This window comes from Enhydra lutris, unplaced genomic scaffold, assembly GCF_002288905.1.
Source record: "Enhydra lutris kenyoni isolate GAN:26980312 unplaced genomic scaffold, ASM228890v2 scaffoldscaffold2, whole genome shotgun sequence".
In the NCBI taxonomy this organism is placed as follows: domain Eukaryota; kingdom Metazoa; phylum Chordata; class Mammalia; order Carnivora; family Mustelidae; genus Enhydra; species Enhydra lutris.
The window spans coordinates 69,743,874-69,769,393 of record NW_019154086.1 but is presented as its reverse complement, the minus strand read 5'-3'; the positions used below and the strand labels follow the sequence as shown (position 1 = coordinate 69,769,393).

The window sequence follows — 25,520 nt, the reverse complement described above, 5'->3', positions numbered from 1 at the left end:
ATTGTTGTCCATTTGGCTCCCCTGTTTAAAAAAGAAAGGGCCCTTTCCCCAGTAATAATGTGAAATTTTATAGGGGTTTCCATACTTCCTTATCTCCATAGTTTGCTCCTTTAAGACACAAAGGCATGTCGTCACAATTTATAACTATATCTTAGAGCATATTAGGGATAGAGATTTATTAATAGTCTGTCTTATTTTCTGAAGTTTCAATATATCTAGACTCTAATAAAAATAACTGGAAATTTGAAAACCCAACCAAAACCCAAACAAATAGGGGACACTATAAAATTGTGTCATCACTCTGGCAACTTCAAGATGAAAGTGTCAAATCAGTAGGATTCTTATATATAATTTCAAATATGTTCTTGCAACTTCTGTGGCTTTTAAATGCTTTTTGTGCCATCTGATGTTCCTTTCCTTAGCATTATTTAATTCCAGTGGCCATAACTTTTATCAGGAGCACCAACTGATTTATTTTATTTTGGGTAGATAATTATTCTTATTCATAGCTGTTTTTCCCTTACATTTAAGTGTGTTTTTTCAGATTACTTAATTACATATCACTAATTATAAATATAACTGATCTAAAAAGAGTATGCTTGACTACTTCAAATATACTCTATTATTATATATTTAAAGCTGTCCTACTTGGTTTCCATTGATTTTTTTTTTTTTTTTGCTTAAATTCTTGAGGCTCTTGAATCACTATGATTTCATTTCAGTAGTAATTTTTATTCTTTCCCATAAGATCAGGATTTCAGGATTATTGTTGTGACTTTGCTAGTGCTTTAGCTCTGCACTAGTAGTTTCATTTGTAGCAATCTGATAGAAAAGCACAAACTTTTTTTTTTAATTATTTATTCCTCTCCAGTGTATTCTAATGTACTTTGTAGGTACTATTTTTTGTTTCTGTACTCTGAATTATCCATTTTTACTGACATTCAGAGCCATTTACTAACTGTGGAATAATAATATTACTAACTATTCTCAAATTCATATTTATTCTCATTTTGCTAATCCATTTAATTAACTATTTTTAAGATAATCAAAATTCAGGAAGATTGTGGATGTTAAAATATATGGTTTTGGTCTTCAAGGATTTTAGATTATATGGAAGTACAGTTACACAAAGAAAATCTTGGCACTGAAGTAAAATAAAGTAAGATAATTACTGTTTGTAAAGTATGAGCAGATTTCAATGCCACATGACAATAAGAGCATCTACATCTTTTGGTGATGAGTTTAGAAAGGTTCTATAAGAAATCACATTTAAGCTAAGCCATAAGTGATGACTGAGTCTTTTTTCAGAACCAAAAAAGTGAAAAAATTTCAGTAAGAAAGGAATAGAATGAAATGTAGAGAGGTGAGAGGATGAAGTGAGTTTGAGCATTACCAGTGTATCAGAGTAATATAGGGGAGGGATGGGGTACTGCAGAAGAAGGACAAAGAGATGAAATCAAAACAAGAAGTGTCTTGCATGCAGTGAAAAGGATATCTTGAAAGGCAAACTTGTTAAGTTTGGGGGTATTGGAAGAGGTAATCAAGAAGATATGGCTACCAGTTGAACAGTAAGCTAGCCCTGGGTAATCAGAGTCTTCTCACCTCATCCTCTGTCCTTGGAATGTATAGTTCTTCCCAGGATTCTTGCAGTGGGAGCTGTTCCAAAGACGTAGCCTAGAGAAGGTAAGATGTTGAGACCATCTGAACAGTACATGTGAGTGTACCTAGTTGAGGCTTCTACAAACTTAAGACCTGACAGGCAGGTATGGAGGTACACTTATCTTGTGGCTGCCTAAGACAAGGCTTTTAAGTAAGTTCCATTGTTGTATATTGTCTCTGTTTCTTTCTGATCTACTACTTTTAGGGTCTCTCTTTGCTTAGAGGACCCCTTTCAATATTTCCTGTAGAGCTGGTTTGGTGTTTGCAAATTCTTTCCGTTTTTGTTTGTCCTGGAAGCTTGTAATCTCTCCTTCCATTTTCAATGATAGCCTAGCTGGATATAGTATTCTTGGCTGCATGTTTTTCTCGTTTAGTGCTCTGAATATATCATGCCAGCTCTTTCTGGCCTGCCAGGTCTCTGTTCATAAGTCTGCTGCCAATCTAATACTTTTACCATTGTATGTTACAGACTTCTTTTCCCGGGCTGCTTTCAGGATTTTCTCTTTGTCACTAAGACTTGTAAATTTTACTATTAGGTAACGGGGTGTGGACCTATTCTAATTGATTTTGAGGGGGGTTCTCTGAACCTCCTGGATTTTGATGCTTGTTCCCTTTGCCATATTGGGGAAATTCTCTCCAATAATTCTCTCCAATATACCTTCTGCTCCCCTCTCTGTTTCCTCTTCTTCTGGAATCCCAATTATTCTAATGTTGTTTCGTCTTATGGTGTCACTTATCTCTCGAATTCTCCCCTCGTGGTCCAGTACTGTTTGTCCCTCTTTTGCTCAGCTTCTTTATTTTCTGTCATTTGGTCTTCTATATCACTAATTCTCTCTTCTGCCTCATTTATTCTAGCAGTGAGAGCCTCCGTTTTTTATTGCACCTCATTAATAGCTTTTTTGATTTCCACTTGGTTAGATTTTAGTTCTTTTATTTCTCCAGAAAGGGTTTTTATCTCTCCGGAGAGGGTTTCTCTAATATCTTCCATGCCTTTTTCGAGCCTGGCTAGAACCTTGAGAATCGTCACTCTGAACTCTAGATCTGACATATTACCAATGTCTGTATTGATTAGGTCCCTAGCCTTCAGTACTGCCTCTTGTTCTTTTTTTTGTGGTGAGTTTTTCTGTCTTGTCATTTTGTCCAGATAAGAGTATATGAAGGAGCAAGTAAAATACTAAAAGGGTGGCAACAACCCCAGAAAAATATGCTTTAACTAAATCAGAAGAGATCCCAAATCATGAGGGGGGAGAAAGGGGATAAAAAGAGGTTCAGAAAGGAAAAAAAAAAAAAAAAAGAAACAATTAAAAAAAAAAAAAAAAAAGAAACAATTAAAAAAAGAAAACGAATAATGAAAAAATATAAAAAAGAAAAAAAATATATGTATTAGATAAACTAGTTAAAAAACGTTAAAAAAGAAAAGGGTAAAAGTTAAAAAAAATAGCAGAAGAAGAGAAAAAAAAAATGAAAAAGAAAAGAAAATTAAATTAACTGCAAGGCTAAAGAATCATGGGGAGAAAGCCAGGAGTTCCGTGCTTTGCTTTCTCCTCCTCTGGAATTCCGCTGCTCTCCTTGGTATTGAAACTGCACTCCTTGGTAGGTGAACTTGGTCCTGGCTGGATTTCTTGTTGATCTTCTGGGGGAGGGGCCTGTTGTAGTGATTCTTAAGTGTCTTTGCCCCAGGCGGAGTTGCACCGCCCTTACCAGGGGCCAGGCTGAGTAATCCGCTCGGGTTTGCTTTTGGGAGTTTTTGTTCCCTGAGCGCTTTCTGTAGAGTTCCGGAGGGCGGGAATGAAGATGGCGGCCTCCCAGTCTCTGGCCCGCAGGAGCCGAGAGCCCAGGGCCCCACTCCTCAGTGCGCCCTCAGAGAACCGCGCCCAATTACTCCCGTCTGCCTGGCCTCTGGCCGCGCTCCGAGCTCACCGAGCCTGTGACCGGTCCAAGGTAACCCTGAGCTGAGAGTCACTCCTCGGCTCTGTCTCTGTAGCCGGCTTCCCCGTTCTAACACCTGTAAGCTCTGCGACACTCAGACACCCCCGATCCTTCTGTGACCCTTCGGGACCTGAGGCCACGCTGACCCTGCGTGGGCTTCACCCCGGTTAAGCCTCTGGAGCGATGTCCCTCAGCAGAACAGACTTTTAAAAGTCCTGATTTTGTGCTCCATTGCTCCGCCACTTGCCGGGAGCCGGTCCCTCCCGCTGTGGTCTATCTTCCCGTCGCTTTGGATTCACTTCTCCGCCAGTCCTACCTTTCAGAAAGTGGTTGATTTTCTGTTTCTAGAATTGCTGTTCTTCTTCTCTTCGATCTCCCGTTGGATTTGTAGGTGTTTGCAATCTTTAGATAAGCTATCTAGCTCATCTCCTGCTACCTGAAGTAGTCTCAGCCTGCTACTTCTCTGCCATCTTGACTCCTCCTCCAACTGTCGTAAGTTCCATTGTTTAATAGAACCTGCCACCTACCAATCTGAAATGGTGTCCCTCTCTTTGGTCTCTCCTTGCCCCCCGTATACAGGGGACAGTTTGTGTTGTGTCTAAAGCAAAAAAGTGTTTTTTGCTAAGAGATACTGTTTTGAAGATTGATATCATTGAAATAACAGTTCAAATCCCCAAACTGTTAATTTTTTTCCTGAAAAGCTTGAAGACAGAAAATAAGAAGTAACAGATTCCCAAAGAATGTAAAATTGTGCATTACTCAGAGTATGGTGGTTTTAGATTATATGATCAAATAATGTCATTGAGAAGCAAACTAGTAAGTTTCTCAGAAACCATATTGACAAATCAATGGTTTTAAGTTTTTAAAACTCTTCTCATTCTTGGTTGATAAAAATAAGGACTGCAGTAAAGACCTGTCTTAGACCTGGGGGCCTGGGTGGCTCAGTGTGTTAAGACACTGCCTTCGGCACAGGTCATGATCTCGGGATCCTGGAATCGATCCCTGTATCGGGCTCTCTGCTCAGCAGGGAGCCTGCTTCTGCTCTCTCTCTGCAAGACTTATCTTAGACCAAATCAATCTGTCCAACCAATTGTGGACTCTATGCCTAAAAGTTTAGATTCTTTCAAAAATTGTGCAGATGGCCACAGATGTTATTCTATGTCCTTATTTGAAGCCATATAAAATTTAGTAACTGGGATTTGTTTTATTCACATAGAAAGATCTTCCTTGGGGGGAAAAAAACAACACATACTACTTTGTAATTAATGAGAATCTATGCATAGAACCAGTTTTCTTTCTAAAAAATAAAAATTAGTCCTTCCAAAGTTTAGCCAATAATAGGATATAACTATGGAGACTCTAATATGCCTTATAAATAGTGTTTGAAATAGTGGCTTTAAAAATATTCTTTTCATTTTATAAGTTAGAAATGGGACATGGATCTCTTTAGGCTAATGAAATGCCAAAGTTACAATAAGTTGACAACATATGTATTTGAAAAACACTTTTTAGAAGTAGAAAACTTCTTTTTTCTCTTTGGCACTATTCAAAGTTAGGAACTTTAAAGTAGGTAGGTAAAATTGTTAATTCCTTACATTGAAATAGACATAGAGGGTTGAAAAGTGAAACAGGGTTAATCCTTTCCAGTAATTTAGAACTTTCCTAGAAATCTTTGATCCATAATTTAGTCTCTTGAATGTGTTTACCTGCAAGGAAAGAGATTCCTTGAGGGGACAAATCATCAGTGAATAAATTATCCTTATTTATAGATTAGACTCATGTATGTCTGATTAGCAGGAGTCAATCTCCTAAAATATGATCATTGCTCCTTGGAAGGATAAGAATTGAGGTTCCCAGTCATGGTAGCTGAGGATGGAGTTTGGATCCTGATGACCTTACCAAAAGAATTTCTCAACGTTTTATATTTCTTACCATAATCTGTGTCTTGAGTAATCAATAACTTAAAATTAATCAATGTCTTATTTTTTTCTAAAGATTTTATTTATTTATTTGACAGAGAGAGAGATATCACAAGTAGGCAGAGAGGCAGGCAGAGAGAGAGAGGGGGGAACCAGGCTTCCCACTGAGCAGAGAGCCTGATGCGGGACTCGATCCCAGAACCCTGAGATCATGACCTGAGCTGAAGGCAGAGGCTTAACCCACTGAGATACCCAGGTGCCCCTGAAATTAATCAATGTCTTATAAAAGCCTGTATCTGCTTTCTTATGTTTAATTATGCTTGGTAAACCTGTGTTAGATAAAATGGTCTCCATTTGCCTAAATGTTAAAATGCCATTATCATCTTTATTGCATTTATTTTATTGCACAAGATCCTGATGATAAACTTTCACAATAGTACTTAATGACTTGCCTTCCCTTCAGAATAATGATGATAATGCCTATTTTTTGTTGTTGTTTTGTTTTGTTTCTTTTATTTTTTCTGCCAACAATAAAGTGTCCATCTGTCATTCTTTTCTATATACTGAAGTCGTGCTGATCTTGGCATGGATCATATTTGTAAATTTTTCATTCATGAACCATTCCTTCTCCTGACTCGTCTGCAGTGCAGAAATATGCCACAAAAGATCAGTTGTCTTAACAGTTCATGTGCCTCTAAATCTGGCATCACATTTGCTCTGTCATTCCTCAGTAGTTTCAGTAGGAGTTTGTCCTACATAATTCTCATAACTTTATTTATCAAATAATTGTGCTAAAAGCTGTTTTATGTGTAAATAATATGATAACTAGTTGTCTTTATATTTTGTCGTCATATTTTTCCTCCCATTTCTCTCATTACAGAGAGAATTCTCTTCCATAGGCAATATTACTTACTAAAATCCTCAGTATAATTCGATTTAGTGATTCAGGAGACAACATACATTTCTTAGACAGCCAAGGATGGTGAAATTATGGTAAAAGGGTTAAAAATTACATTTTATTTAAATTATTCTTCTGCAACATCTCTCCTGAAATATAATTATTGTATGAACAGATTATCAAGTTTTATGATATGACAATCATGTTTTGTAAGCAGCTGACTGTTAAATCTAAGTGTTTATGGACAGTTTAGTTAGCTGCTATAGGAAAGCATCTTCAACTGGCAATTTGGCTCTATCTTTTTTAGACACTTAAGCTAGAGTATGGATTATATTTCTGGAAATAGCTGGAGAGAGTGGATGGGGAAATGTAAGGAAAAAAAACACTGTTCTCAGCTTTCTCTTAGAAGACTCTCGTTTTTTGTTTTGTTTTGTTTTGTTGACTCTTGGAGTAGATCAATTAACAAGAGAGACTAAAAGGACAAAGAAGAGGCAATTTTGCTTTTGACATAAGCAAACTTATTTTTTACTCTTGTTTTTACATACTAAGTCATGCATGTTATCGTGGAAGAGTGACTAAAAAGATCAGAATCTGTGGAGAGTCAGGTTGGGGTAGATACTAAAACTTAAGAGAATTACTTGGTTAATGGCAGAACAATTCCCAACAGTTGGTCGAACAAGAATTACGAATTGGCTAAGTTTACACAGGCAGACAATATAATCTAAACAGAGGGTAATATCTTTGGATATGATAAAAATTGTGTTGTTAGGAGTTCTTTTTCAATACAGTTCTATGAGGAATTGCTTATGTGGTACGATTTTATCTATGCCATTAAAGAGTCTCAAGTTCACTTTCACCCAGAGAGTGCTGTAATCAATTCAAATTTAAGTTGGATAACTAAAGTAGGAAGAATAAGAGAAATGAGTATTCATAAGCACATTTGTGTGCTGTTTTAGTGAAAATGTTTTCTTGATATGGTGAGTGTTTTCAATGGGGTAGCAGATAAGAAGGGATCATTTGAACACTATGCACTGTGAGAGACAGGGCTATAGATGCAGAGAGTTTGGACTGAGAGCAAGGAGTCTAAGGGCATTCTTTGTTGAAAGCATTGGGGTCAGATGGAGCAGAGAAAAGGACCTCAAAAGTTGCAGAAGGTGTTTGTCTTCTAACAGTCCATTCTGTGCTCGAAACAAATCCCTCTTTAATCTTTCCAAAGACCACTTTGTCCCTTAACCACCTCTTAGAAAGGTCATCTGTGAGTAGCCTCTGACCTTCTCCCTTAAAAAGTAAGCACAATGGTCACTTAAATTGTGTCCAGTGCCTGCCTTGCCACTAATCCTGCATTGCTTTTTCAGTAGTTGGTTAAGAATATTTTTTCTCAAGACATGAGTTTTTTGCCTAGGCTTCCTTCCATTCATCTGTACATTCATTCATTCATTTGTTCATTCATTCATTCATTCATTTTATTCAACAAATGTACACACACAGCCCCTTTCCTTGAGGAGCTCATACTGTATTGGCAGAAGTAATTTTTAAAATACATATTGATAATTATATCTTTTTAAAAATATTTTAATTATTAATTTAGAGAGAGAAAGCATGTGATTGGAGGGGAGGGGATAGAGGAGAGGGAGAGAGAATCTCCAGCAGTCTCCTCACTGAGCACAGAGCCTGATGTGGGGCTCAGTTCCAGGATCCTGAGATCATGACCTGAGCTGAAACCAAGAGTCAGAGGCTCGACTGTCTGAGCCACCCAGGTGCCCTGATAGTTATATCTTGATTTGGCCACAATTTCAATGGACAAAAGGAGAATATTGCCCTATCAGAGTTGTTTGATATATATGTTTTCCAAAATTTTAACAATACAAGTATGACTTTTTTACCTGATAATTTTTTATAGCTGATGACTAAAGCTTGAATTAGTTAATGTTTACTTCTAGTAATGTGTACTTCAGTTTTTTAATTTCTTACTTTAAGTAAAACACTATCTTTTCTCACAAATTAGCAGATATTTCTTGTATTGGGGATTACATTGAAAAGTATTTTTTAGGTAGAAAGTTATTATTTTCCTTACTGTTGACTACTGGAATACATTTCTAAAGTCTGTTCATCTTTGACATTTCTATAGGAAGTAAGATAAATGGTCCAATTACTGACAGTTTTATGGAGATGTTGATATGCTATTGGCTGTTTGCCCTTTTGAAATAGCAGTTTAATTCTACATGTTGTACAAAATAGCTGTAGCCTTTTCTCTTCAGTACCTTCTGAATAGGGCATTTTAAGCTTCTTTGCTATATACATGTTTGAATAAACTATGGCATGTTTATGTAGACTCCTTAAAGTGGGAGTGAAAAAATAACATCAGGTACTCCTTCAGGCTACACATAATATCTTATAAACTTTCTATACCCTGCAATAGCTAATAATAGCATCTTAAATATAACAGATTTAATAAATGTTGAAATAACATCAGAATGTCTTAAAGTAAAATCAAGTAACACTTTTGTGACTACATATATATTAATGAAGGGAGTTAAAAATGATTTCCATTATGGACATAACCATGTAAGTGTAATGGAAAAAAAAAAAAAACAATATTTCAAAGGGGGAAAAAAAAAACCAACAAACCAAAATTCACTTCCATTTTCCAAGGGTAAAAATGAAATCTTGCCTTTACTTATATACTTTTTTCTTAGATTTTAGTAAAACTCATTATTTCTTTCTCAGTACAAAGTCATTATTGATTCTTTTTAGAGTAACGGTTTCAATAATTTTTTTAGACTGTTCTTCCAGTATGTAGAAATGGTTTTATATTGAGATGGCCATTATGTTTAAATAAGACTAGATAAGACTTTCAAATAAGTAGTCATAATCTGTTTTTACCAGAGCTATAAAAAAATATTTAAATGCATTTCAAACCTTGAGTTTCATAATATTTAAAAAAAATAGTGTCCAAAGCCATGGAAGAGAAGTGAGAAATATAAGAAAAGAAAGCACTAGAAAGGCAAGAAGCATTTCTGATACTGTGTAACTGATGGGGAGAAGGGGTCAATGGTTTGGGCATATTGGGGAATATGTAGTCAGTGTTGTGAGTTTCTGTGACAGATGGAAAAGATCACATTTATTAAATGTATGGCTAATAAATCTAAAACCAAAGACAAATAGTCTTTCCTACCTATTTAATCTCCGTGTAACTGAAACAAATGGAAATAATACAGGTCATACACAGAATTACTTAGTTTTTTTAATAGATCAAAGTGCTGAAGATGCCAAAATAAAAGACTTGTATTTGCTATTAATTAGGAACATGCCAAATTTCCTTTTTTAAAAATCTATAGAAATAACTGAACAGTTTGATGGGGAAAGCATGACTTGTGAGCTGACTCATTTGTAAGTCTTACTGATATTTCTCAGGAGCCTGGGGTGCACCTGTCATTTGGTGACTTTACCATGGATCAGATCCACATCTGGGTTCTCCTTGGGTCTATGGGGTAAGCTTGCCTGTCTTAATGGCAGGCTTAAAAAATGATTTAGGACTGAAGCAAATAAAGCTGTGTCAAGCAGGATAACAATATGGAGGTTCTTTTGGACAAAATAAGGTGTGGAAGTGAGATGAACAATACTAGTTATATTTTTAATCAACTGGTTTTCGGTAGCAGTTCTTAACTCTAAGTATAACTTGCCTTACAAAATAACTAGCTTGATTTTTTTTTGTTTTTTTTTTCTCTAAGGTAAGAACGAAGGAAAACAATTTCTGATTATTATATCTTATTTTTTCCATCAGAACTAAAAAAGAGTGATCTGTTTTCCAGAAAGGACAGAGGTAGAGAGGTTTGAACATGCTTTCTGAAAAAGATATCATTTTCTAATAGAGTAGAAAGCTGAACGGTATGAGTTCAAAAGTTCTAGCCTTGATTTTATTCTCTAAATTTGAGAAAGCTGTTTAATGTCACTGTGTTCATGTTACTTTATCTTTCAAATAGGATTTTCAAACTTTCACATGGGGTAAGAAAATTAATCATGAACACCACCTATATTAAAATTAGGCAAGCAACCACAGAATTAAGAAAGGCATGAAAAAACAAAATGCTGTAAATTCACCTAATGAGCAAATATTGATCTCAGTTTCTAGATAAAAGTAGTTTCACTGTTTTTAAGAAGAAATGATTCTTTTTGGAGAATGTTGGCTTAAAATAATACCAATACACATAGGGGCATACTAGGGGTAAACATAATAATTCTATGTTTATTTAAAGCAATCTGTGTTCGATTTTTTAGGAATTAAATATTGATTCTGACTTTGTGTGAGGGTAGATACCCATAGTTATACAGATCTGGAAATTGCAGCTGTGATTTTTGTCAATCAAAAATATGCGATTATGTCAAAACTAAAACTAAATTGTTTAATGTTGTAATGTGTCAGTTTAAAGCAGAATATAAACAGGATGACATTAAAATAGAAAAGTTAGAAATAAAAAATATATACATATACATATGCATACATATATATGCATGTCTATCTAATCAAAAGTATTCTCTGACTATGTTGTATCTGGTCATTATGTCAGAAACAGTCCCTTTGTCTATTAACTAGTTTGTTCGGAACTATGGGGGTTAGTAGGGTGTGTTACAGTCAGTGGAACATGACTGGAATTAACTATCAAAAGCCTCTACTACTATGTTGTTACTAAGTAACTAGGTAACTTTACCTTCTGGGATTTATTTGTGAAACAAATGCTCTAAATTGAATGATTATAAGAAGAAATACCTTGTTCTTTTTCACATGAAGTCTGTTGGAGGATATTGGTAAATCTTTGGACTCAATTCACATGCCATTAACTCGATTTTTTACAAGGAAATTATCCTAAAAGCATAACTACTTTCTTAGTGGGTCAATTGATCTGTTTTGCTTAATTTGTCAAAATAATTACAAATAAAATCCTGTCCTTTTTATTGTGCAGTTGGAGTAGAAATGACCTATTATATACTATAAACCTATATGTTAATTGTTTTTAAAATAAATATCTCTTAAGCTTATTAAAAGGGATGTAAATAAAGACTTGATAAATTATTCAAGGGCAAGAAATTAGCATTGAGCTTTTTAATTTTAGGTACACATTAGTCTCATTTAATCCAGTACTATCAGTCTTGTCTTTATCATTTGCTATCTTCTTTTAGAACACAATGAAATTTTCTTGTAATTTCCAAAAGAATGAGTAAAGGGAGTACTAAAAAATTAAGAGATATTTTCAGAGAGAAATACCATATTCCGGAAATTTATTTTTAAAAGTTAATGGGAAAATTGTGTGTAGTTTAGCAAACATATTCTATGAATTATGTTGCTTATTAAACAAACATATTTTCACTTTATTTTGATACCACTAACCTACTATTTCTTGCACTTATTTTTGATTTATCCGACTTCTTATTGATAATGTGAATAACTATATTTTCATATGTACTCCTTACATAAATAATAGGTATTAATTATGCCATGTTTAAAAGCATTCCATTAAATTAAAAATAAAAAAGTATTGACTTTTTATTGAAGTTTATGTCAACATAGTGGTTTTTTCATCTTTAAGTTTACAGTATTTTTGCACTGGTAGGGACTAGATAACTCTTGTTTGAAGCCAGCAGGAGGAGCTCTCACCTTGCTGGGTTCAATACAATTAGTGTGCCTGAAAATCCTGAATTTGTGGGGGTTTTATATATGAAACAAATAGTAAAATTTAAACATTTATCACATGTAAAGGTATGAAAAATCTCAAACTCCTTAGTTTTATTTTAATATCAGTTTCTCATTCATTTGTCAGGAAGGCAACTGAAATTTTACTGTTCCTATGAATTTTGAAAAGGTATGATTGCAGTTTAAAGAAGAAAATAAAGTAATTATATAAATCTTGCTTCTTGAAGCTAATAAGAAAATTCTAAGGTTCTACACTTTTGTAGATATATACATATTTTCCTTTTTTGTTTGTTTTGAAATGCATATACCTCACAGTTTATAAATGTTAAATATCGAGAACCAAGCAGCCTAACAGTGTTTTAGAAAAAAAAATAAATTATATCAACTAAGCAATTAATTAATTTGCCAGTCTACGAAAAATGAATCTTTGTTGGCAGACTTTAGTGTTAGAGATTTTTGAATGCTTTGCTCTAATAAACCCATTGATTTAAATGGTATGATTTATATGTAATACCCATAAATTTCTGTAGAAGCCATCGATGAAAAAACTAGGATAAAAGATTTTGGATCAGCGAAAGAAATAGTGATGTTTCTCTGTATCTACAAAAGTAAAAGTGAGGGAGGGAAATCAAGAAACAGACTCTTAACTATACCGAACAAACTCATGGTTGCCAGAGGGGATAGGGGTAGGACATGGATAAGATAGGTGATGGGGGAGTGAAGATGTGCACTTGTGATGAGTACCAGGTGTTGTATGGTAATGTTGAATCACTGTACTGTACACCTTACACTAATATTACACTCTATGTTAACGAAGTGGAATTTAAATTAAAAACTTTTATAAAGGGTAAGAAGAAAAACACTTAAATTTAAAGGTTATAAATGTTTTACAACATTAAAGGACATACAAAGGACAGTCTAGCATCAGTCTCCTCGGTTGGAATCCAAATCTGTTTCTGATATCAAGGAAAACTACTTAACCTTCTGAAGGTCAGTTTTCTCATCTGTTAGTTGGGTATTTTAAAAACGAAAGAACTTTTAGGACAATGTGGTGATTACATCAAGAAGAAAATAACATAGAAAATTCTTCCTATGGTGACTGTGAATTAGTATCATTATTTTGCCAGCCTGCAGGGAAATAATGATGTATTTCAAAAGTATAAATGTGCTAAATGAGTTACATTGAACTTTTGAGTATCCAGAACTGCATGCTGGTCTTTAATACTTCTGAATTACTTTCAGTAGCATATACCAAAAGTGAAAATAACTTTCATTTGATAATGAGATAAACTTTTAGCTTTGAGTATTTATTATAATGATACCTTTAGTTTTTTTATCTAACATGTGAGATTGCTATACTGAGTGAACCCAAATCCCATCAAATATTTTTGTATAATTTGTGTGTGTGTGTGAGAATGAATGTATATATATATGTGTGTGTGGGTTTGTATATATGACATATACATATATATGTATATATCATCTTTATTGTACTTTCTTTTACTTCCAGGCTTGTTAGAATTGTATGTTAATAGGAAATAAATGAAACTATAAAGGAAACTTTTTAAAAAGCTCTAGCCTTTTATGTGTCCTTTTTTCTCTTTAGGTGATGCAAGCAGCCATTGAAAACCATTAGCTAAATATATTAATTCATTAGGAGTAGAAAATGAGATAGCCTAATTCAGTCATTCCTTCTTTTATTACCTGAACTATTTCAATAAGAGAAATGGTCCTTCATTAACTATTTCTTTATTCATAAGTAGTTTATATAGAAAAAGCAAAATAAATGTTTTATTGTTTTCAGATTGCTTACCAGTTTTTAAAATATAATGCTTTCTTAGTATTCTGCAAAAGTTATCGGTAGGTATATTTTATCATTATGAATCATTATGAATGCATTAACCTTGTGTGTATGATTACATTATCCATTTTTGGCCAGTGAAAGCCTATGAAATTTGGTTCCCAAGTCTTTTTGACATGACCCTAGTAGATATTGGTATGTTCCTTGAATCTGATCAAGCTACTAAATCTACCAATTTAAAGAAAATAAAGGGAATAGGGGACATGTTGAATGGTATCTCACAACTAGAAAAACCTAGAATGTGGGACAAAATAACCTTTTTTTTTTTTTTTAGTAAATTTGATTTCAAGGAGTGAAAAAGATAACTGGCTAGTAATTGATGAAATATGTAAAAAAACAATGAAATATCATCACACATCTCTTAGAATGCCTTTAAAAAACTGGACAATACATTGGGGCATCTGGTGGCTCAGTCATTAAGGCTCTGCCTTTGGCTCAGGTCATGATCCCAGGGTCCTGGGATTGAGCCACACACAGGGCTCCCTGCTCAGTAGGAAGCCTGCTTCTCCCTTATCCACTCCCCCTGCTTGCATTCTCTCTTGCTGTGTCTCTCTCTGTCAAATAAATAAATAAAATCTTAAAAAAAAAAAAAAAAAAAGCTGGACAAGACCAAATCCTGCTAAGGATGTGAAGCAACTGGAAAACCATATTCTGCTAATGCCATTTTGAAATACAATTGGGCAGTTTCTTAAAAATAAGCATTCTTAGGACACCTGGGTGGATCAGTTGGTTAAGCCTTTGCCTTTGGTTCAGGTCATGACCGTAAGATCCTGGGATCAAATCCCACATAAGGCTCCTTGCTCAGTAGGGCATCTGCTTCTCTCTCTCCCTGCCACTCCACCTGCTTTTGCGTGTCCTCTCTCTCTGTCTGACAAATAAATAAAAAACGTTCTCCCTATAGCCCAGGAATTCCCTATTACCATGGAGAAGTAAAAGTCTAAGGTCATATAAAAATCTATACATGGAGGGGCGCCTGGGTGGCTCAGTGGGTTAAAGCCTCTGCCTTCGCCTCGGGTCATGATTCCAGGGTCCTGGGATCTAGCCCCATATCGGGCTCTCTGCTCAGCAGGGAGCCTGCTTCCCTTCCTCTCTGTCTGCCTCTCTGCCTACTTGTGATCTCTGTCTGTCAAATAAACAAAATCTTAAAAAAAAAAAAAAAATCTATACATGGAAGTTTATACTGGTTTAATTTATAACATTCCCAACTGGAAATAGCTCACATTTGCATCAAGTAGGGAATTCCATACAACAGAATACTTTCAGCAGTAAAAAGCCAACCATTGATACGTGCAACGACATAGATGAATCTCAAATGCATTAGGCTACATGAAAGAACCAGACTCAAAAGGTTTCATGCTATATGATTTTGTTGGTTTGACATTTTGGGAAAGGAAAAATCATAGGGACAAAATTAAATCAGTGGTTGCCAGTGGCTGGACTGTGGAAGGGATTCACTATAAAGGTCACAAGGGAAATTTTAGAGGTGATGGAAATATTCCATAGCTTGATTGTAGCAGGGGTTACATGGATGTGGGAGTTTGTCACAATTCGTAGAAACGTACATTTTAAAAGGGTGAATTTTTAAATAATAAGTAAACCATAACCTCAATAAATCTAACTTTAAAAAAGTTAATGAGGGAAATTATAGTTTAAAAAAAACAAAGAATAATATCAACTCACTGCAATGGATTGCATTTACTTGGACCTTGATTTTTCTGTTCAAGTTAAGTTGAGACTATAGGGATATTAAACACTGGATATTTGATGATATTAAGGAATTGCTATTTATAGTAATAAACTAAGATATTATCACTATATTAAAGGGAGTCTTTATCATAAATATACACTACATTTTTATAGATGATTATTACTGGAATTTGCTTCAAAGAAATTCTTCAGTAAGAGAGTAGGTAAAGATATATAGATGAGGATTGTATGTTGGTAATTAGTGAATCTGGGTGATGAGTGCATGAGGGCTCATTTTACTGTTTTTCATCTACATTCTAAAATATGTTTGAGAATTTTTCACAATAAAATTTAAAAAATTACAGTTCAGTTTTACAAATGTATATTTAGTAAACTCATTTTAACATTACTGAAAGAATATTCTACAATGAGTAATTAGTGTTTATCTCAGAAATTGATGTATGGCTTTATACTTATCCCACATTGTGCTCTCTGCTCAGCAGGGAACCTGCTTCCCCTCTCTCTCTGCCTGTCTCTCTGCCTACTTGTGATCTCCTTCATTCTGTCAAATAAGTAAAATCTTTTTAAAAATGAATAAAACATAGTGATTCAAATAAGAAAAACCACAGAATCCTTACAATAGACACCAAATAGCATACTTTCAGTGGAACTTTTTAAAACTACAAATAGAAAACCCCACTTCTTAACTATGTGAAGATCTAAAACTCATGATGAAATATTAAAGCATTGTTTCTCAGACTGTAATCCGTGGCCTACTGGCATCTAGGGGATTTAGAGGTAGTAGTTAAAAATAAAGGTCTGAGTCATGGACCCTACACATTTATCTTGCTGGAAACACCACAAAAATCCTCCCCATTCGATCTCTAACTTTCCAACCTCATTTCTATCCTGCTAGTTCCGCAAATAATGCCCATTCTTAGTCCTGATTCCAGCAACCGAAAAATGATTTAGTTATAGCTTGGTTACTTTATTCTAAAAGTAAATCATTTGTTTCTTATCACATCTAATTGAAAGTCCCTTTGTCCTAGGTCAGCTCAAATTGCATCTCCTTTGTGAAATTCTCCCAGACCTCCGTACTAGCTCTAATGTAACTTAATTGCTAGGCTTTTATATAATCTTCCATTTTAAAATTTAACAGACTATGTTCTAATCATTTGTTTTTATGTCTGAGTTTTGATCAGATTGTGAGTAACTTTTGGTCAGGGAAAAAGATGCATGGATTTTGTTTTTGCATTTGCCTCAGCTGTTAGTATACCTGCATGTACAATAATAATGTAATCTATGCTTTAAAGATAGTAGGTTTATTAAAAAATGACTTGTTTTCATACTTTGCAAATCAAATATAAGGGCATTTAGTAACATGAAAAAACTACAGAAACCTGCTTTAACACAGTTTTTCTTTCTTTAATGTGGTATAAAAAGACTATATATGAAAGTGGTAGGGAAAACAAAGATGATTATTTCATTATTTGTCCCCAAACTGGCCCCCCTGTTCACAGAAGCCAAGAGAGAGTGCAGAAGGAAACAGACCACTCCAGATTGGTAGGTGGGAGGGCTAATAAGCAAGGGAACTTACTTGTCTCAGGCAGCTGCAAGATTTCCACACCCACCCACCAGAATCTTAAGGTTTTCATAGAAGCGGTAACTGGGTTCTTCATGTATACTATCCACGTGGTCTCAACAACATGTTGCTCTCTCAAGGCTATGTCCTTGGAACCAGCTCCCTCTAGGGAAACAGCAGGCAGAGCTTACATTCTGAGGATGGGGGAGGGGAGTGAGGAGACCCCTAATGCCTGGGTCCAGTTCAAGGGTCAACTGGCAGTAACATCATCTCGATTACCCATCAACATTTATCAGTTTTAAAAGCCAGCTATTAAAAATGACTTTTAGGTCTGTTTCTCAGTTATCTGTTTTATTATTTAGCATTGTTAAACACAAGTTACATATTTTGAAAATAAGTTATAATTACCTCATGTATTTTATCATGACTTGGTATTATTATTACATTAGTATTTAGTATACAGTTAATTTTATAGTAAGTAATGCAGCATATTAAAATTAATGCAATGAGTAATAGTAAATATAGTTGGCATTAATGATTTAAATAACATTTTTACATCAATTGTGAAATTCATGTACTTTTTTTTTTTTTAATTCCAGTTGTGTTACTTGATACAACAACTGTGCTGGGAGAGCTAGGATGGAAAACATATCCATTAAATGGGGTAAGTTTAATTATGTTTTTAAATTTTTCATCCTTGCTAGGTTTTTAGGGTCTGTTATAATAGTTAAAAGATAGTGGATTTGGGCTGCAGTTAGTATTAATTTTAGCATATAACTAAAATCCCAAAGAAAAGATTAAAATGCAGTTAGAACTTGTAACCAATGAGAATATTGTATAAAAATCTTTGCTTCTTTTAGATTAGTCATTTTTTAATATAATCTTTATATATACAGTAACATTAGACTGTTTCCCATATAAGTGTTTTCTCAGAAAAAATTTCTGTGTACAAGTTCAAGAGAGATTTTTATATACAGGTTTATTAAACTTGGTAACCTCAGTAAGTATTTGTCCATAAACAAACTTTAAATGATCATAAGTGGACTTTACAGATATTAACAATTTGTTTTTTATTAGAAAACATGAGCATACTAAAGTAGTATGTGTTTTTTGAACTTGACAAAAAGGAATATTATGATTGGGTTTTTGTTAGCTGAGTTCTTGCTTTTGAAAGGCATGTGTAATTTAAGGGTGTGTAATTTACAAACCACAAATTTTCAAGTACTGATATCTTTTTAGCTGTGGTTAGAACTGCTTTTTTATATGGTTTAATGTATTTTGTATCATTTTGACATTGCAATGTATTTCTATTCCTTTTTTTAAAATTTCAAGTTAAAGTGTGGTTTGTGAAATTTTTATTAGATTTTGTCTAATTTAGCAAAATTTTCAGTAATGGAGGTAGTTAGCGGTTATTCAGATATACTTGGGTTAGCTTTTCTTCCTTTTTTCAGAAATTGTATTTTTTTCATTCACCAGATTCTTAGTTGATATTTTTACATTGCTTTTTCCATTACATCTGCAAATTTAACCCTAAAAGAAATTGACTGAAAATGTTTTATTTCTTTAGAATCATTCAAATATTGTTTGAATTTGACCTTTTATAGCAATAGTTACTCATTTAATATGTGTATTTTCAACTATAATTTTCTATGAAGAGTTAAATTTTCCTCTCTTTTTTTAACAGGCTATTTGTCTCTTTAGATTGGTTTGTTTTATAGACTGATTTTATTTTTTCCAAAATTTTCATCTTATTCTCAAAAAGCTCTCATCAAACCATTTCTGAAAATATATCTTTGAAACTATATACATTCATCATCTTATTTTCATTAAACATCAATATTTATTGGCTGTACTAAGCATGTCTAGTTTATTACAGTTAATTTCAAGAAGTGAATGAAACATTTTTAAAAAAATTATCTTCCAAGATATGTATATATCTTGGAAGATAATATATATGTATATATACATATATATATGTTTCTTTTGTCAGTATACAAAGTAATTTGTAAGAACTTATAAAGTTTATAAGTACTACTTTTCCATTTTTTTTTTAATGACAAAAAATACTAGTGGTTATATTATCTCTGGCTTCATGTTGTCATAACCAAAGAATTGTGTGAGGGACAGAAGGAGTTACATCCCTGCTGCAGTGATTGTGTTTGTCTTGACCAGGCTGCATTTCAAAGTGAACTGGTGAGGAGGAGACAAGGACTTAAAAAGTTACAAATAAACTTACTGCTGTTGTCCTCTTACTGATCTTGTCATAGGTGTTGTGAAAGGGAGATTTTTTTTTCCCTACTATTTATGGTTTACTACTGAGGGAAGGGGCAGAATTGTCTGAAAAGTAATGCTTACCCCAAAGTTTTCTATTTGCAGACACTGCACTAAGAATTTTACGTTTTATTTTCACAATAGCCTGATGAGGTATATCTTAGTTCTTTTCCCAGTCAGAGAAACCTTGCCTTAAAGAGGGTAAGGAATGCAAAATACCAAGTTTTAGGCCGAGTAGTGAGTGATGGGATCTAATTTGAACTAAGTTATTTCTGATTAAAGCCTGCATCTTCATCATGGCACTGGTAACAGAGTGGAGAATTGGAAACTTCATGAAAGGCCAATTATTTATGCTAATATTTGCATAATTGATTCAGATTTCTTTTCTCCCCTTGATAAACATAGTACTTGACTGAGATGAACATTTTGGACACCAGCCATGGATTTGCAGGTGGAGAGGGAGAAAGAAGAAAGGAAGGAGAATATAGGAGAAAATAAATAGGATAGAATAAGGTGAAAAAGGAAGAGATGGTTAATACTTATCAAGCATTTACCATATGCTAGGCTTTGTTCAAAGCAGTTATTCACATGAGTCCTAGAAATCAAGAATAATTTTACCCCATTGAAAGATATGGAAATCGAGACTCAGGTACATTAAATAACCTTTACAAGATTACAGAGCTAAGAATTAGTGCAGCAAAAATTCTAAGCCAAGCAGATTCTTAACGTTAACACACATGTATGCTTTTTATTTCCTGTAAGATTCTACTTTGTAAATATAAAGGCCAGTGACCAATATGTATAAACTACAGAGGGAAAAATCACACAGGGATTCAGATATTAAGATGTAAATTGAATACTCAATTACCTTGGAATGTCACTTTTGGAATGAGCTATCATACTTTTAGATTATCCCTCAAACAGTGCACACATAGCAAGTGAAAGCAGTAGGAGAACTTGAAAATGAGAGCATATGGACATAGTTTATAATAGATATAGATGAAGCTACATGAATTAAGTGAAACAAAGGTAAATCCAGGGAAACAGTAAAATGGACAGATCATTTACTTAAGTTTTAAAGAAAACATACAGCTTTAATTTCTCTTTTAGTGAAGTGGGTATATTACTGACGAGAATGAAGTTTACTTAAAGCTCTTTATAGGTTAAAACAAGGAAATAGTAAGGATGAAGAACTTTGAAAAAGGCTTTAAAAATAGAATGAGAAATCATGAATGTTAGTTAAATAATTTAAAATCTATTTAAAATCAGTTTATAACATTTTAAGAGAATATTTATTGAGCACTTTCAAATCTTACAGAAACTCTGAGAATCATCATTCCCAGTTTAACAATGAAGAAGCAGAGATTCAGAGTGTTTGAGTAATTCATCCACATTTATATAGCTATTAAATGAAACAATTGAGGGTTAAACTTGGTTCCACCTATACCTGAGAAATGCTGCAGTATTCATAAAATTCTTCACATGTGTAAAAATAAGACAAGGCTATCACTGTTTTGGTTTCTTCCACTTAAGCCTTATGCTTTAGTAGTATTTTCTGTTAGAACAAACTATAGTGTTGCTGGTCACCAATATCTCAGAAATTATTCAATGCTTAATGTGCGTAATGTTCCTGGTAACCAAGTAAAATGTAATTTTCATGTCTGTATGATCTGTATAAAAACACTTATAGTCCAATAAACAGCAGTATTTAGATACCTTAGAAATATTTTTTGAAGGGGTACCTGAGTGATGCATCCAATTAAGTGTCCAACTCCTGGTTTCGACTCAGGTCATGATCTCAGGGTTGTGAGATCAAGCCCCTCCATTAGGCTCCACACTCAGCATAGAGTCTGCTTGAGCCTCCTTTTCCCCTCTCCCTCTGTCCCCCTGTCCCCCATTTTTCCTCTCTCTCTCTCTTTCTCACACTCTCAGATAAATAAATCTTTTTAAAAAAGAATTTTTTTTGTCTCAGTTTATAACATTTAAACTACCATTTATATCTATTAAAATTGTAATTACATCTATTTGAAATTGTATGACTTTTTTCAGGTTGTCAGGTTTATTGAAGCATGCTAATATGAATGGCCATTTTAACTAAAGTTGACTTTTTTTCAGAGACACTACTTGAGTTGGTTTCGCAAATATATCATGGGTAAAAAAGACAACTAGATGATAAATTTGGCAACTTTATGATATCAAGTAATTGGTATTTCTCTGAATGAAGTATTTCCTAGGAATAACTTTTCAACTGATAAATTTTCTATAAAGATTTGAACTAAGAGACATTTTTTAAATTATATACTATATAAAATATGTGATTTAATAAATGGCTTTATAGTTTTTTTGTTTTTTTTTTTTGTTTTTGTTTTTTTTTACTTAAAATAGCTATCCTACCTAGTATCATGCTTCTAAATGGAGTAGACATTTACAATGTCTGTGACTAAAACCATTACTGGTTATTTGAGTAGGAGGTAAGCACCTTTGATTAGATAATGTGGAACATAGATAAGCGAGTAGTCTTGAACAAATGAATTCTTAGGCTTGCAAAAATGAAAAAAAAAATATATATGTTTATATTTACTGAAATGCTTGTCATTTGCAACTCATTTGCACCAATATTTAAAATACATGAGGTCCACAATTCAATTTGACAAACTTCCATTTTATGCTCTTTGTGCCAAGTATCTTGTTAGAGTGCTCACATAGCTCCAGAAGCCTCATAGTATAGAGATCGTGCTGCACAATCATAAGGTCAGAGACTGTCTTCAAGCAGTTTTGCATAATGGTTTGTGAAAGGATAATGAAGAGAGGGATTAATTCTGGTCAGGCAACATTGGTATGTGGTATATGGATGACATTAGCTCTTTCTGCTAAACTGTGAAGGAATCCTATATGGGTTGGACAAGAGGCTGGAAAGCTTCTGTTAGGCAAAGAGAATAACTTGAAGAAAGGCACTACATTCTTTAATGTGCACATTAAGTTTTGGGAAAGTTGAAAATAATTTGTGTGCTTGGAGTGAAGGTTTTGTGGGAAATAAGACAGTGACTGTAGGCTAACCATATTGTGGAAGACTTAGAATTTCAGTGTCTTAATTGACTTAGTGTATAGCTCAGTCCCAGTACATACAAGTAAAAGTAAAAACTTTCTGGATTCAGTTAAACAAACAAAAAGTATTAACTTTTTTTTTTTTTTTTGATAATAACGTACACCTGTGGGAAATGAAAGACTCCTTAGAAAATTGTTAGGAAAGGACGTTCAAAATATAGGTAATAGGACATTATTGATGTATTGAGAATGAAGTGAAATAGAATAATTATACTTGTATATAGAATGAGGCTTGGTGTTAGAAAAGAATGAATATATCAAAGATTTTGGTAACCACTGGTTATAATTCTTAACACTGTACTCTCACGGTCTGATGTCAAGAATTTTATGTCTACTGGGGCGCCTGGGTGGCTCAGTGGGTTAAAGACTCTGCCTTATGCTCAGGTCATGATCCCAGGGTCCTGGGATCGAGCCCCACATCTGGTTCTCTGCTCAGCAGAGAGCCTGCTTCCTCCTCTCTCTCTGCCTGCTTCCTCCTCTCTCTGCCTGCTTCTCTGCCTACTTGTGATCTCTGTCTGTCAAATGAATAAATAAAATCTTAAAAAAAAAAAAAGAATTTTATGGCTACATAATTTAAAGCTCTTAAGAACTTTATCCTGTAAATGTCCCTTCCATCCTTGATCTGTTAGTGTACTACACTAACATAATAAAATTATGATAATATAGCAGAGTAGCTAATAGTGCCATGATAATCAATGAAAAAATGCTACATGAATAAAAATTTTTGCATAGCACTATAGAAGTTGTTAGTGAATACTGAAGAAAAGTTTCATAAATATTAAGCACAGGCGTATGTTCTGGATTTTTCATTTGCTATAACTAATACCTGGTTAATACTAAATCTTACTCCTTGCAAAACTGAAAGACCTATTTAATTTTAAAAATCTCCTGGGAAGAAGATAGTCTTTAAGAAGTCATACCATTTTAATACTAATGAGAAAAAAAGAAACATGAAAGATACTGTTCATACAATACCTTTGTACTAAAGAAGAACTTAAAAAAATATATCTCTTGAATGTGTTCTCATAATCTGAAAAGGTGTTAAAGAAAAATTATATAAATTTTCTTGAAACATTTATTCATGTTTACTCCTTTCCTTTGATATTTTTCTTCCAATTTCGTTTTAGCCAATATGTAACATTGTAGATGAAAGAGAGTGATACAATAAGAAGATCCATAGTTGAATGTGACATTCAAAATCCTTAATATGCATTACAGATGGATTCCCATGCAATGCCATATAACAGTGGGGTATGTCACATTGGGGCACTCTGGCTTAATATTAATTCTGACTAATAAAAAGTAACTGCTACCCACTAGAAAAATGAAAGACTTCATAACATAAAAAAGAAACTTGGTGATTAAAGACTTACATTGTTTTCTTTGAGCTTTTAAAATTATATTTGATACTACTTAAGATTTAATAGCCCTGTGGCTTTTTAGTTTTGATACTGTAATCAAAAAGATAAATGACTTGTTTGGGTAACTGCATACCAATTATTGACAGTACTTATACCTAGTAAGATCTGAGAGTTAAAAGATAACATTTTATAATAATAATAATAATAATTCTATAAGGTATTATTTGATTAAGTATTATAAATACTTAATGTTGATGCAAGAACTTGATTTTTAAGCTCTTAGTCAACCACCTGAAAGATTTTTCACTATTTATTTTTATTCTTAGTAATATTGTTGGCAAGAAAATGAAAGGTTCGCTTATCCCAGATTTTTTTCCCCACTCTTCTGTTTTGACTACTTGTATATATAGTAGATCAGATCTTTTTTACAAATTTGTAGTGGACATGATTATAGGCACTCCAATACTCAAAATCAAGCTTCCTTTTCAACAGTGAAGTACACCTTAACAAAAAGATTTAAGAGAAAATTGAATACTAATAGAAAAAAAAAGTGCTGTTGGATATATTAAGTTGAATTTTCTATTAATTATGATAATTAGAGATTAGAAAACTCAGATGGAAAATATTGAATTCAAATGTATATGCATTTTTGCAGGTTGTGACTTAGATAACCTTAGGGTTTGTATAATGCAAGATGATACAAGATATACGATCTTATCTGTTAAACATAGTAAATTGGTATTAGGAAATTTACCCTGAAGTGTTTATGAGACTAGGGTACAGGTCATTCATGTCTAAATAAAACTATAATTGAACATATAATTCAGCTGCTAATGATCTTTATAGTGAACAAAAATGAAAGATTTTTATAATAAAAGAGTCTTAATTACAATTAAACTCTGTGAATAGGTACTGTATTCCATATTTTAGAGCCAGGCATTTCCTAATATCATTGTTCCAAAGTTGAGAAACCAAAGATAGAATGTATTAGTGATAAGGAATGGAATACCTACTAATAATTAATTTCTATTTTTGTTTGTAATTTCTATATTTTATATCATAGGAACCAATTTATCATAGCAGATTTCAGTGTTGCATTTTTATGCATTTTATAATACATTGAAATTACTGAAAACTTATACATGTGTGTTTGAATTCTGAAAATATAAGCTTTGGTTATAACATTTTAAAAAATGGATTGTTTCAGTTACTGCTTTCAAAACTGGTACCTAAATAGTTTTTCTTCTAAGAAACTTCTCAGCATAAGTAGTAGTTTCTAAATATCCATCATATTAATTTCAGTCTATGGTTCACATTTGAAAGAAATTGCTCTTCAGTTTTAGAAGTTTCTATTGCCATATTCTCAAACTCAGAGACTTTTTTTTTTTTTTAAGTGCAAGAGCCCATATGAGCAGTGGGGAGGGGCAGAGGGAGACAGAGAGAGAGAGAGAGAGAGAATGTTAAGTAGGCTCCTTGCCCAGTGTGGAGTCCCTGCAAGGGACTTGATTCATTTATTTCTCTACATTACCCATTTTTTCTTGCACATTGTCTTCTTTATCT

The 25,520-nt window shown here is 33.5% G+C and overlaps 1 protein-coding gene across 2 annotated transcripts in view; it reads left to right on the top strand.

The window, feature by feature from the left end:
- Nucleotides 1-25,520, top strand: part of LOC111148333 (EPH receptor A6) — an 874,015-nt gene that overhangs the window by 54,803 nt on the left and 793,692 nt on the right. For both annotated transcript variants that reach the window (XM_022504851.1, XM_022504843.1), the window contains exon 2: nt 17,823-17,887. In XM_022504851.1, the coding sequence (XP_022360559.1) occupies nt 17,823-17,887 (65 nt within the window). The remainder of the gene's footprint in view (nt 1-17,822; nt 17,888-25,520) is intronic.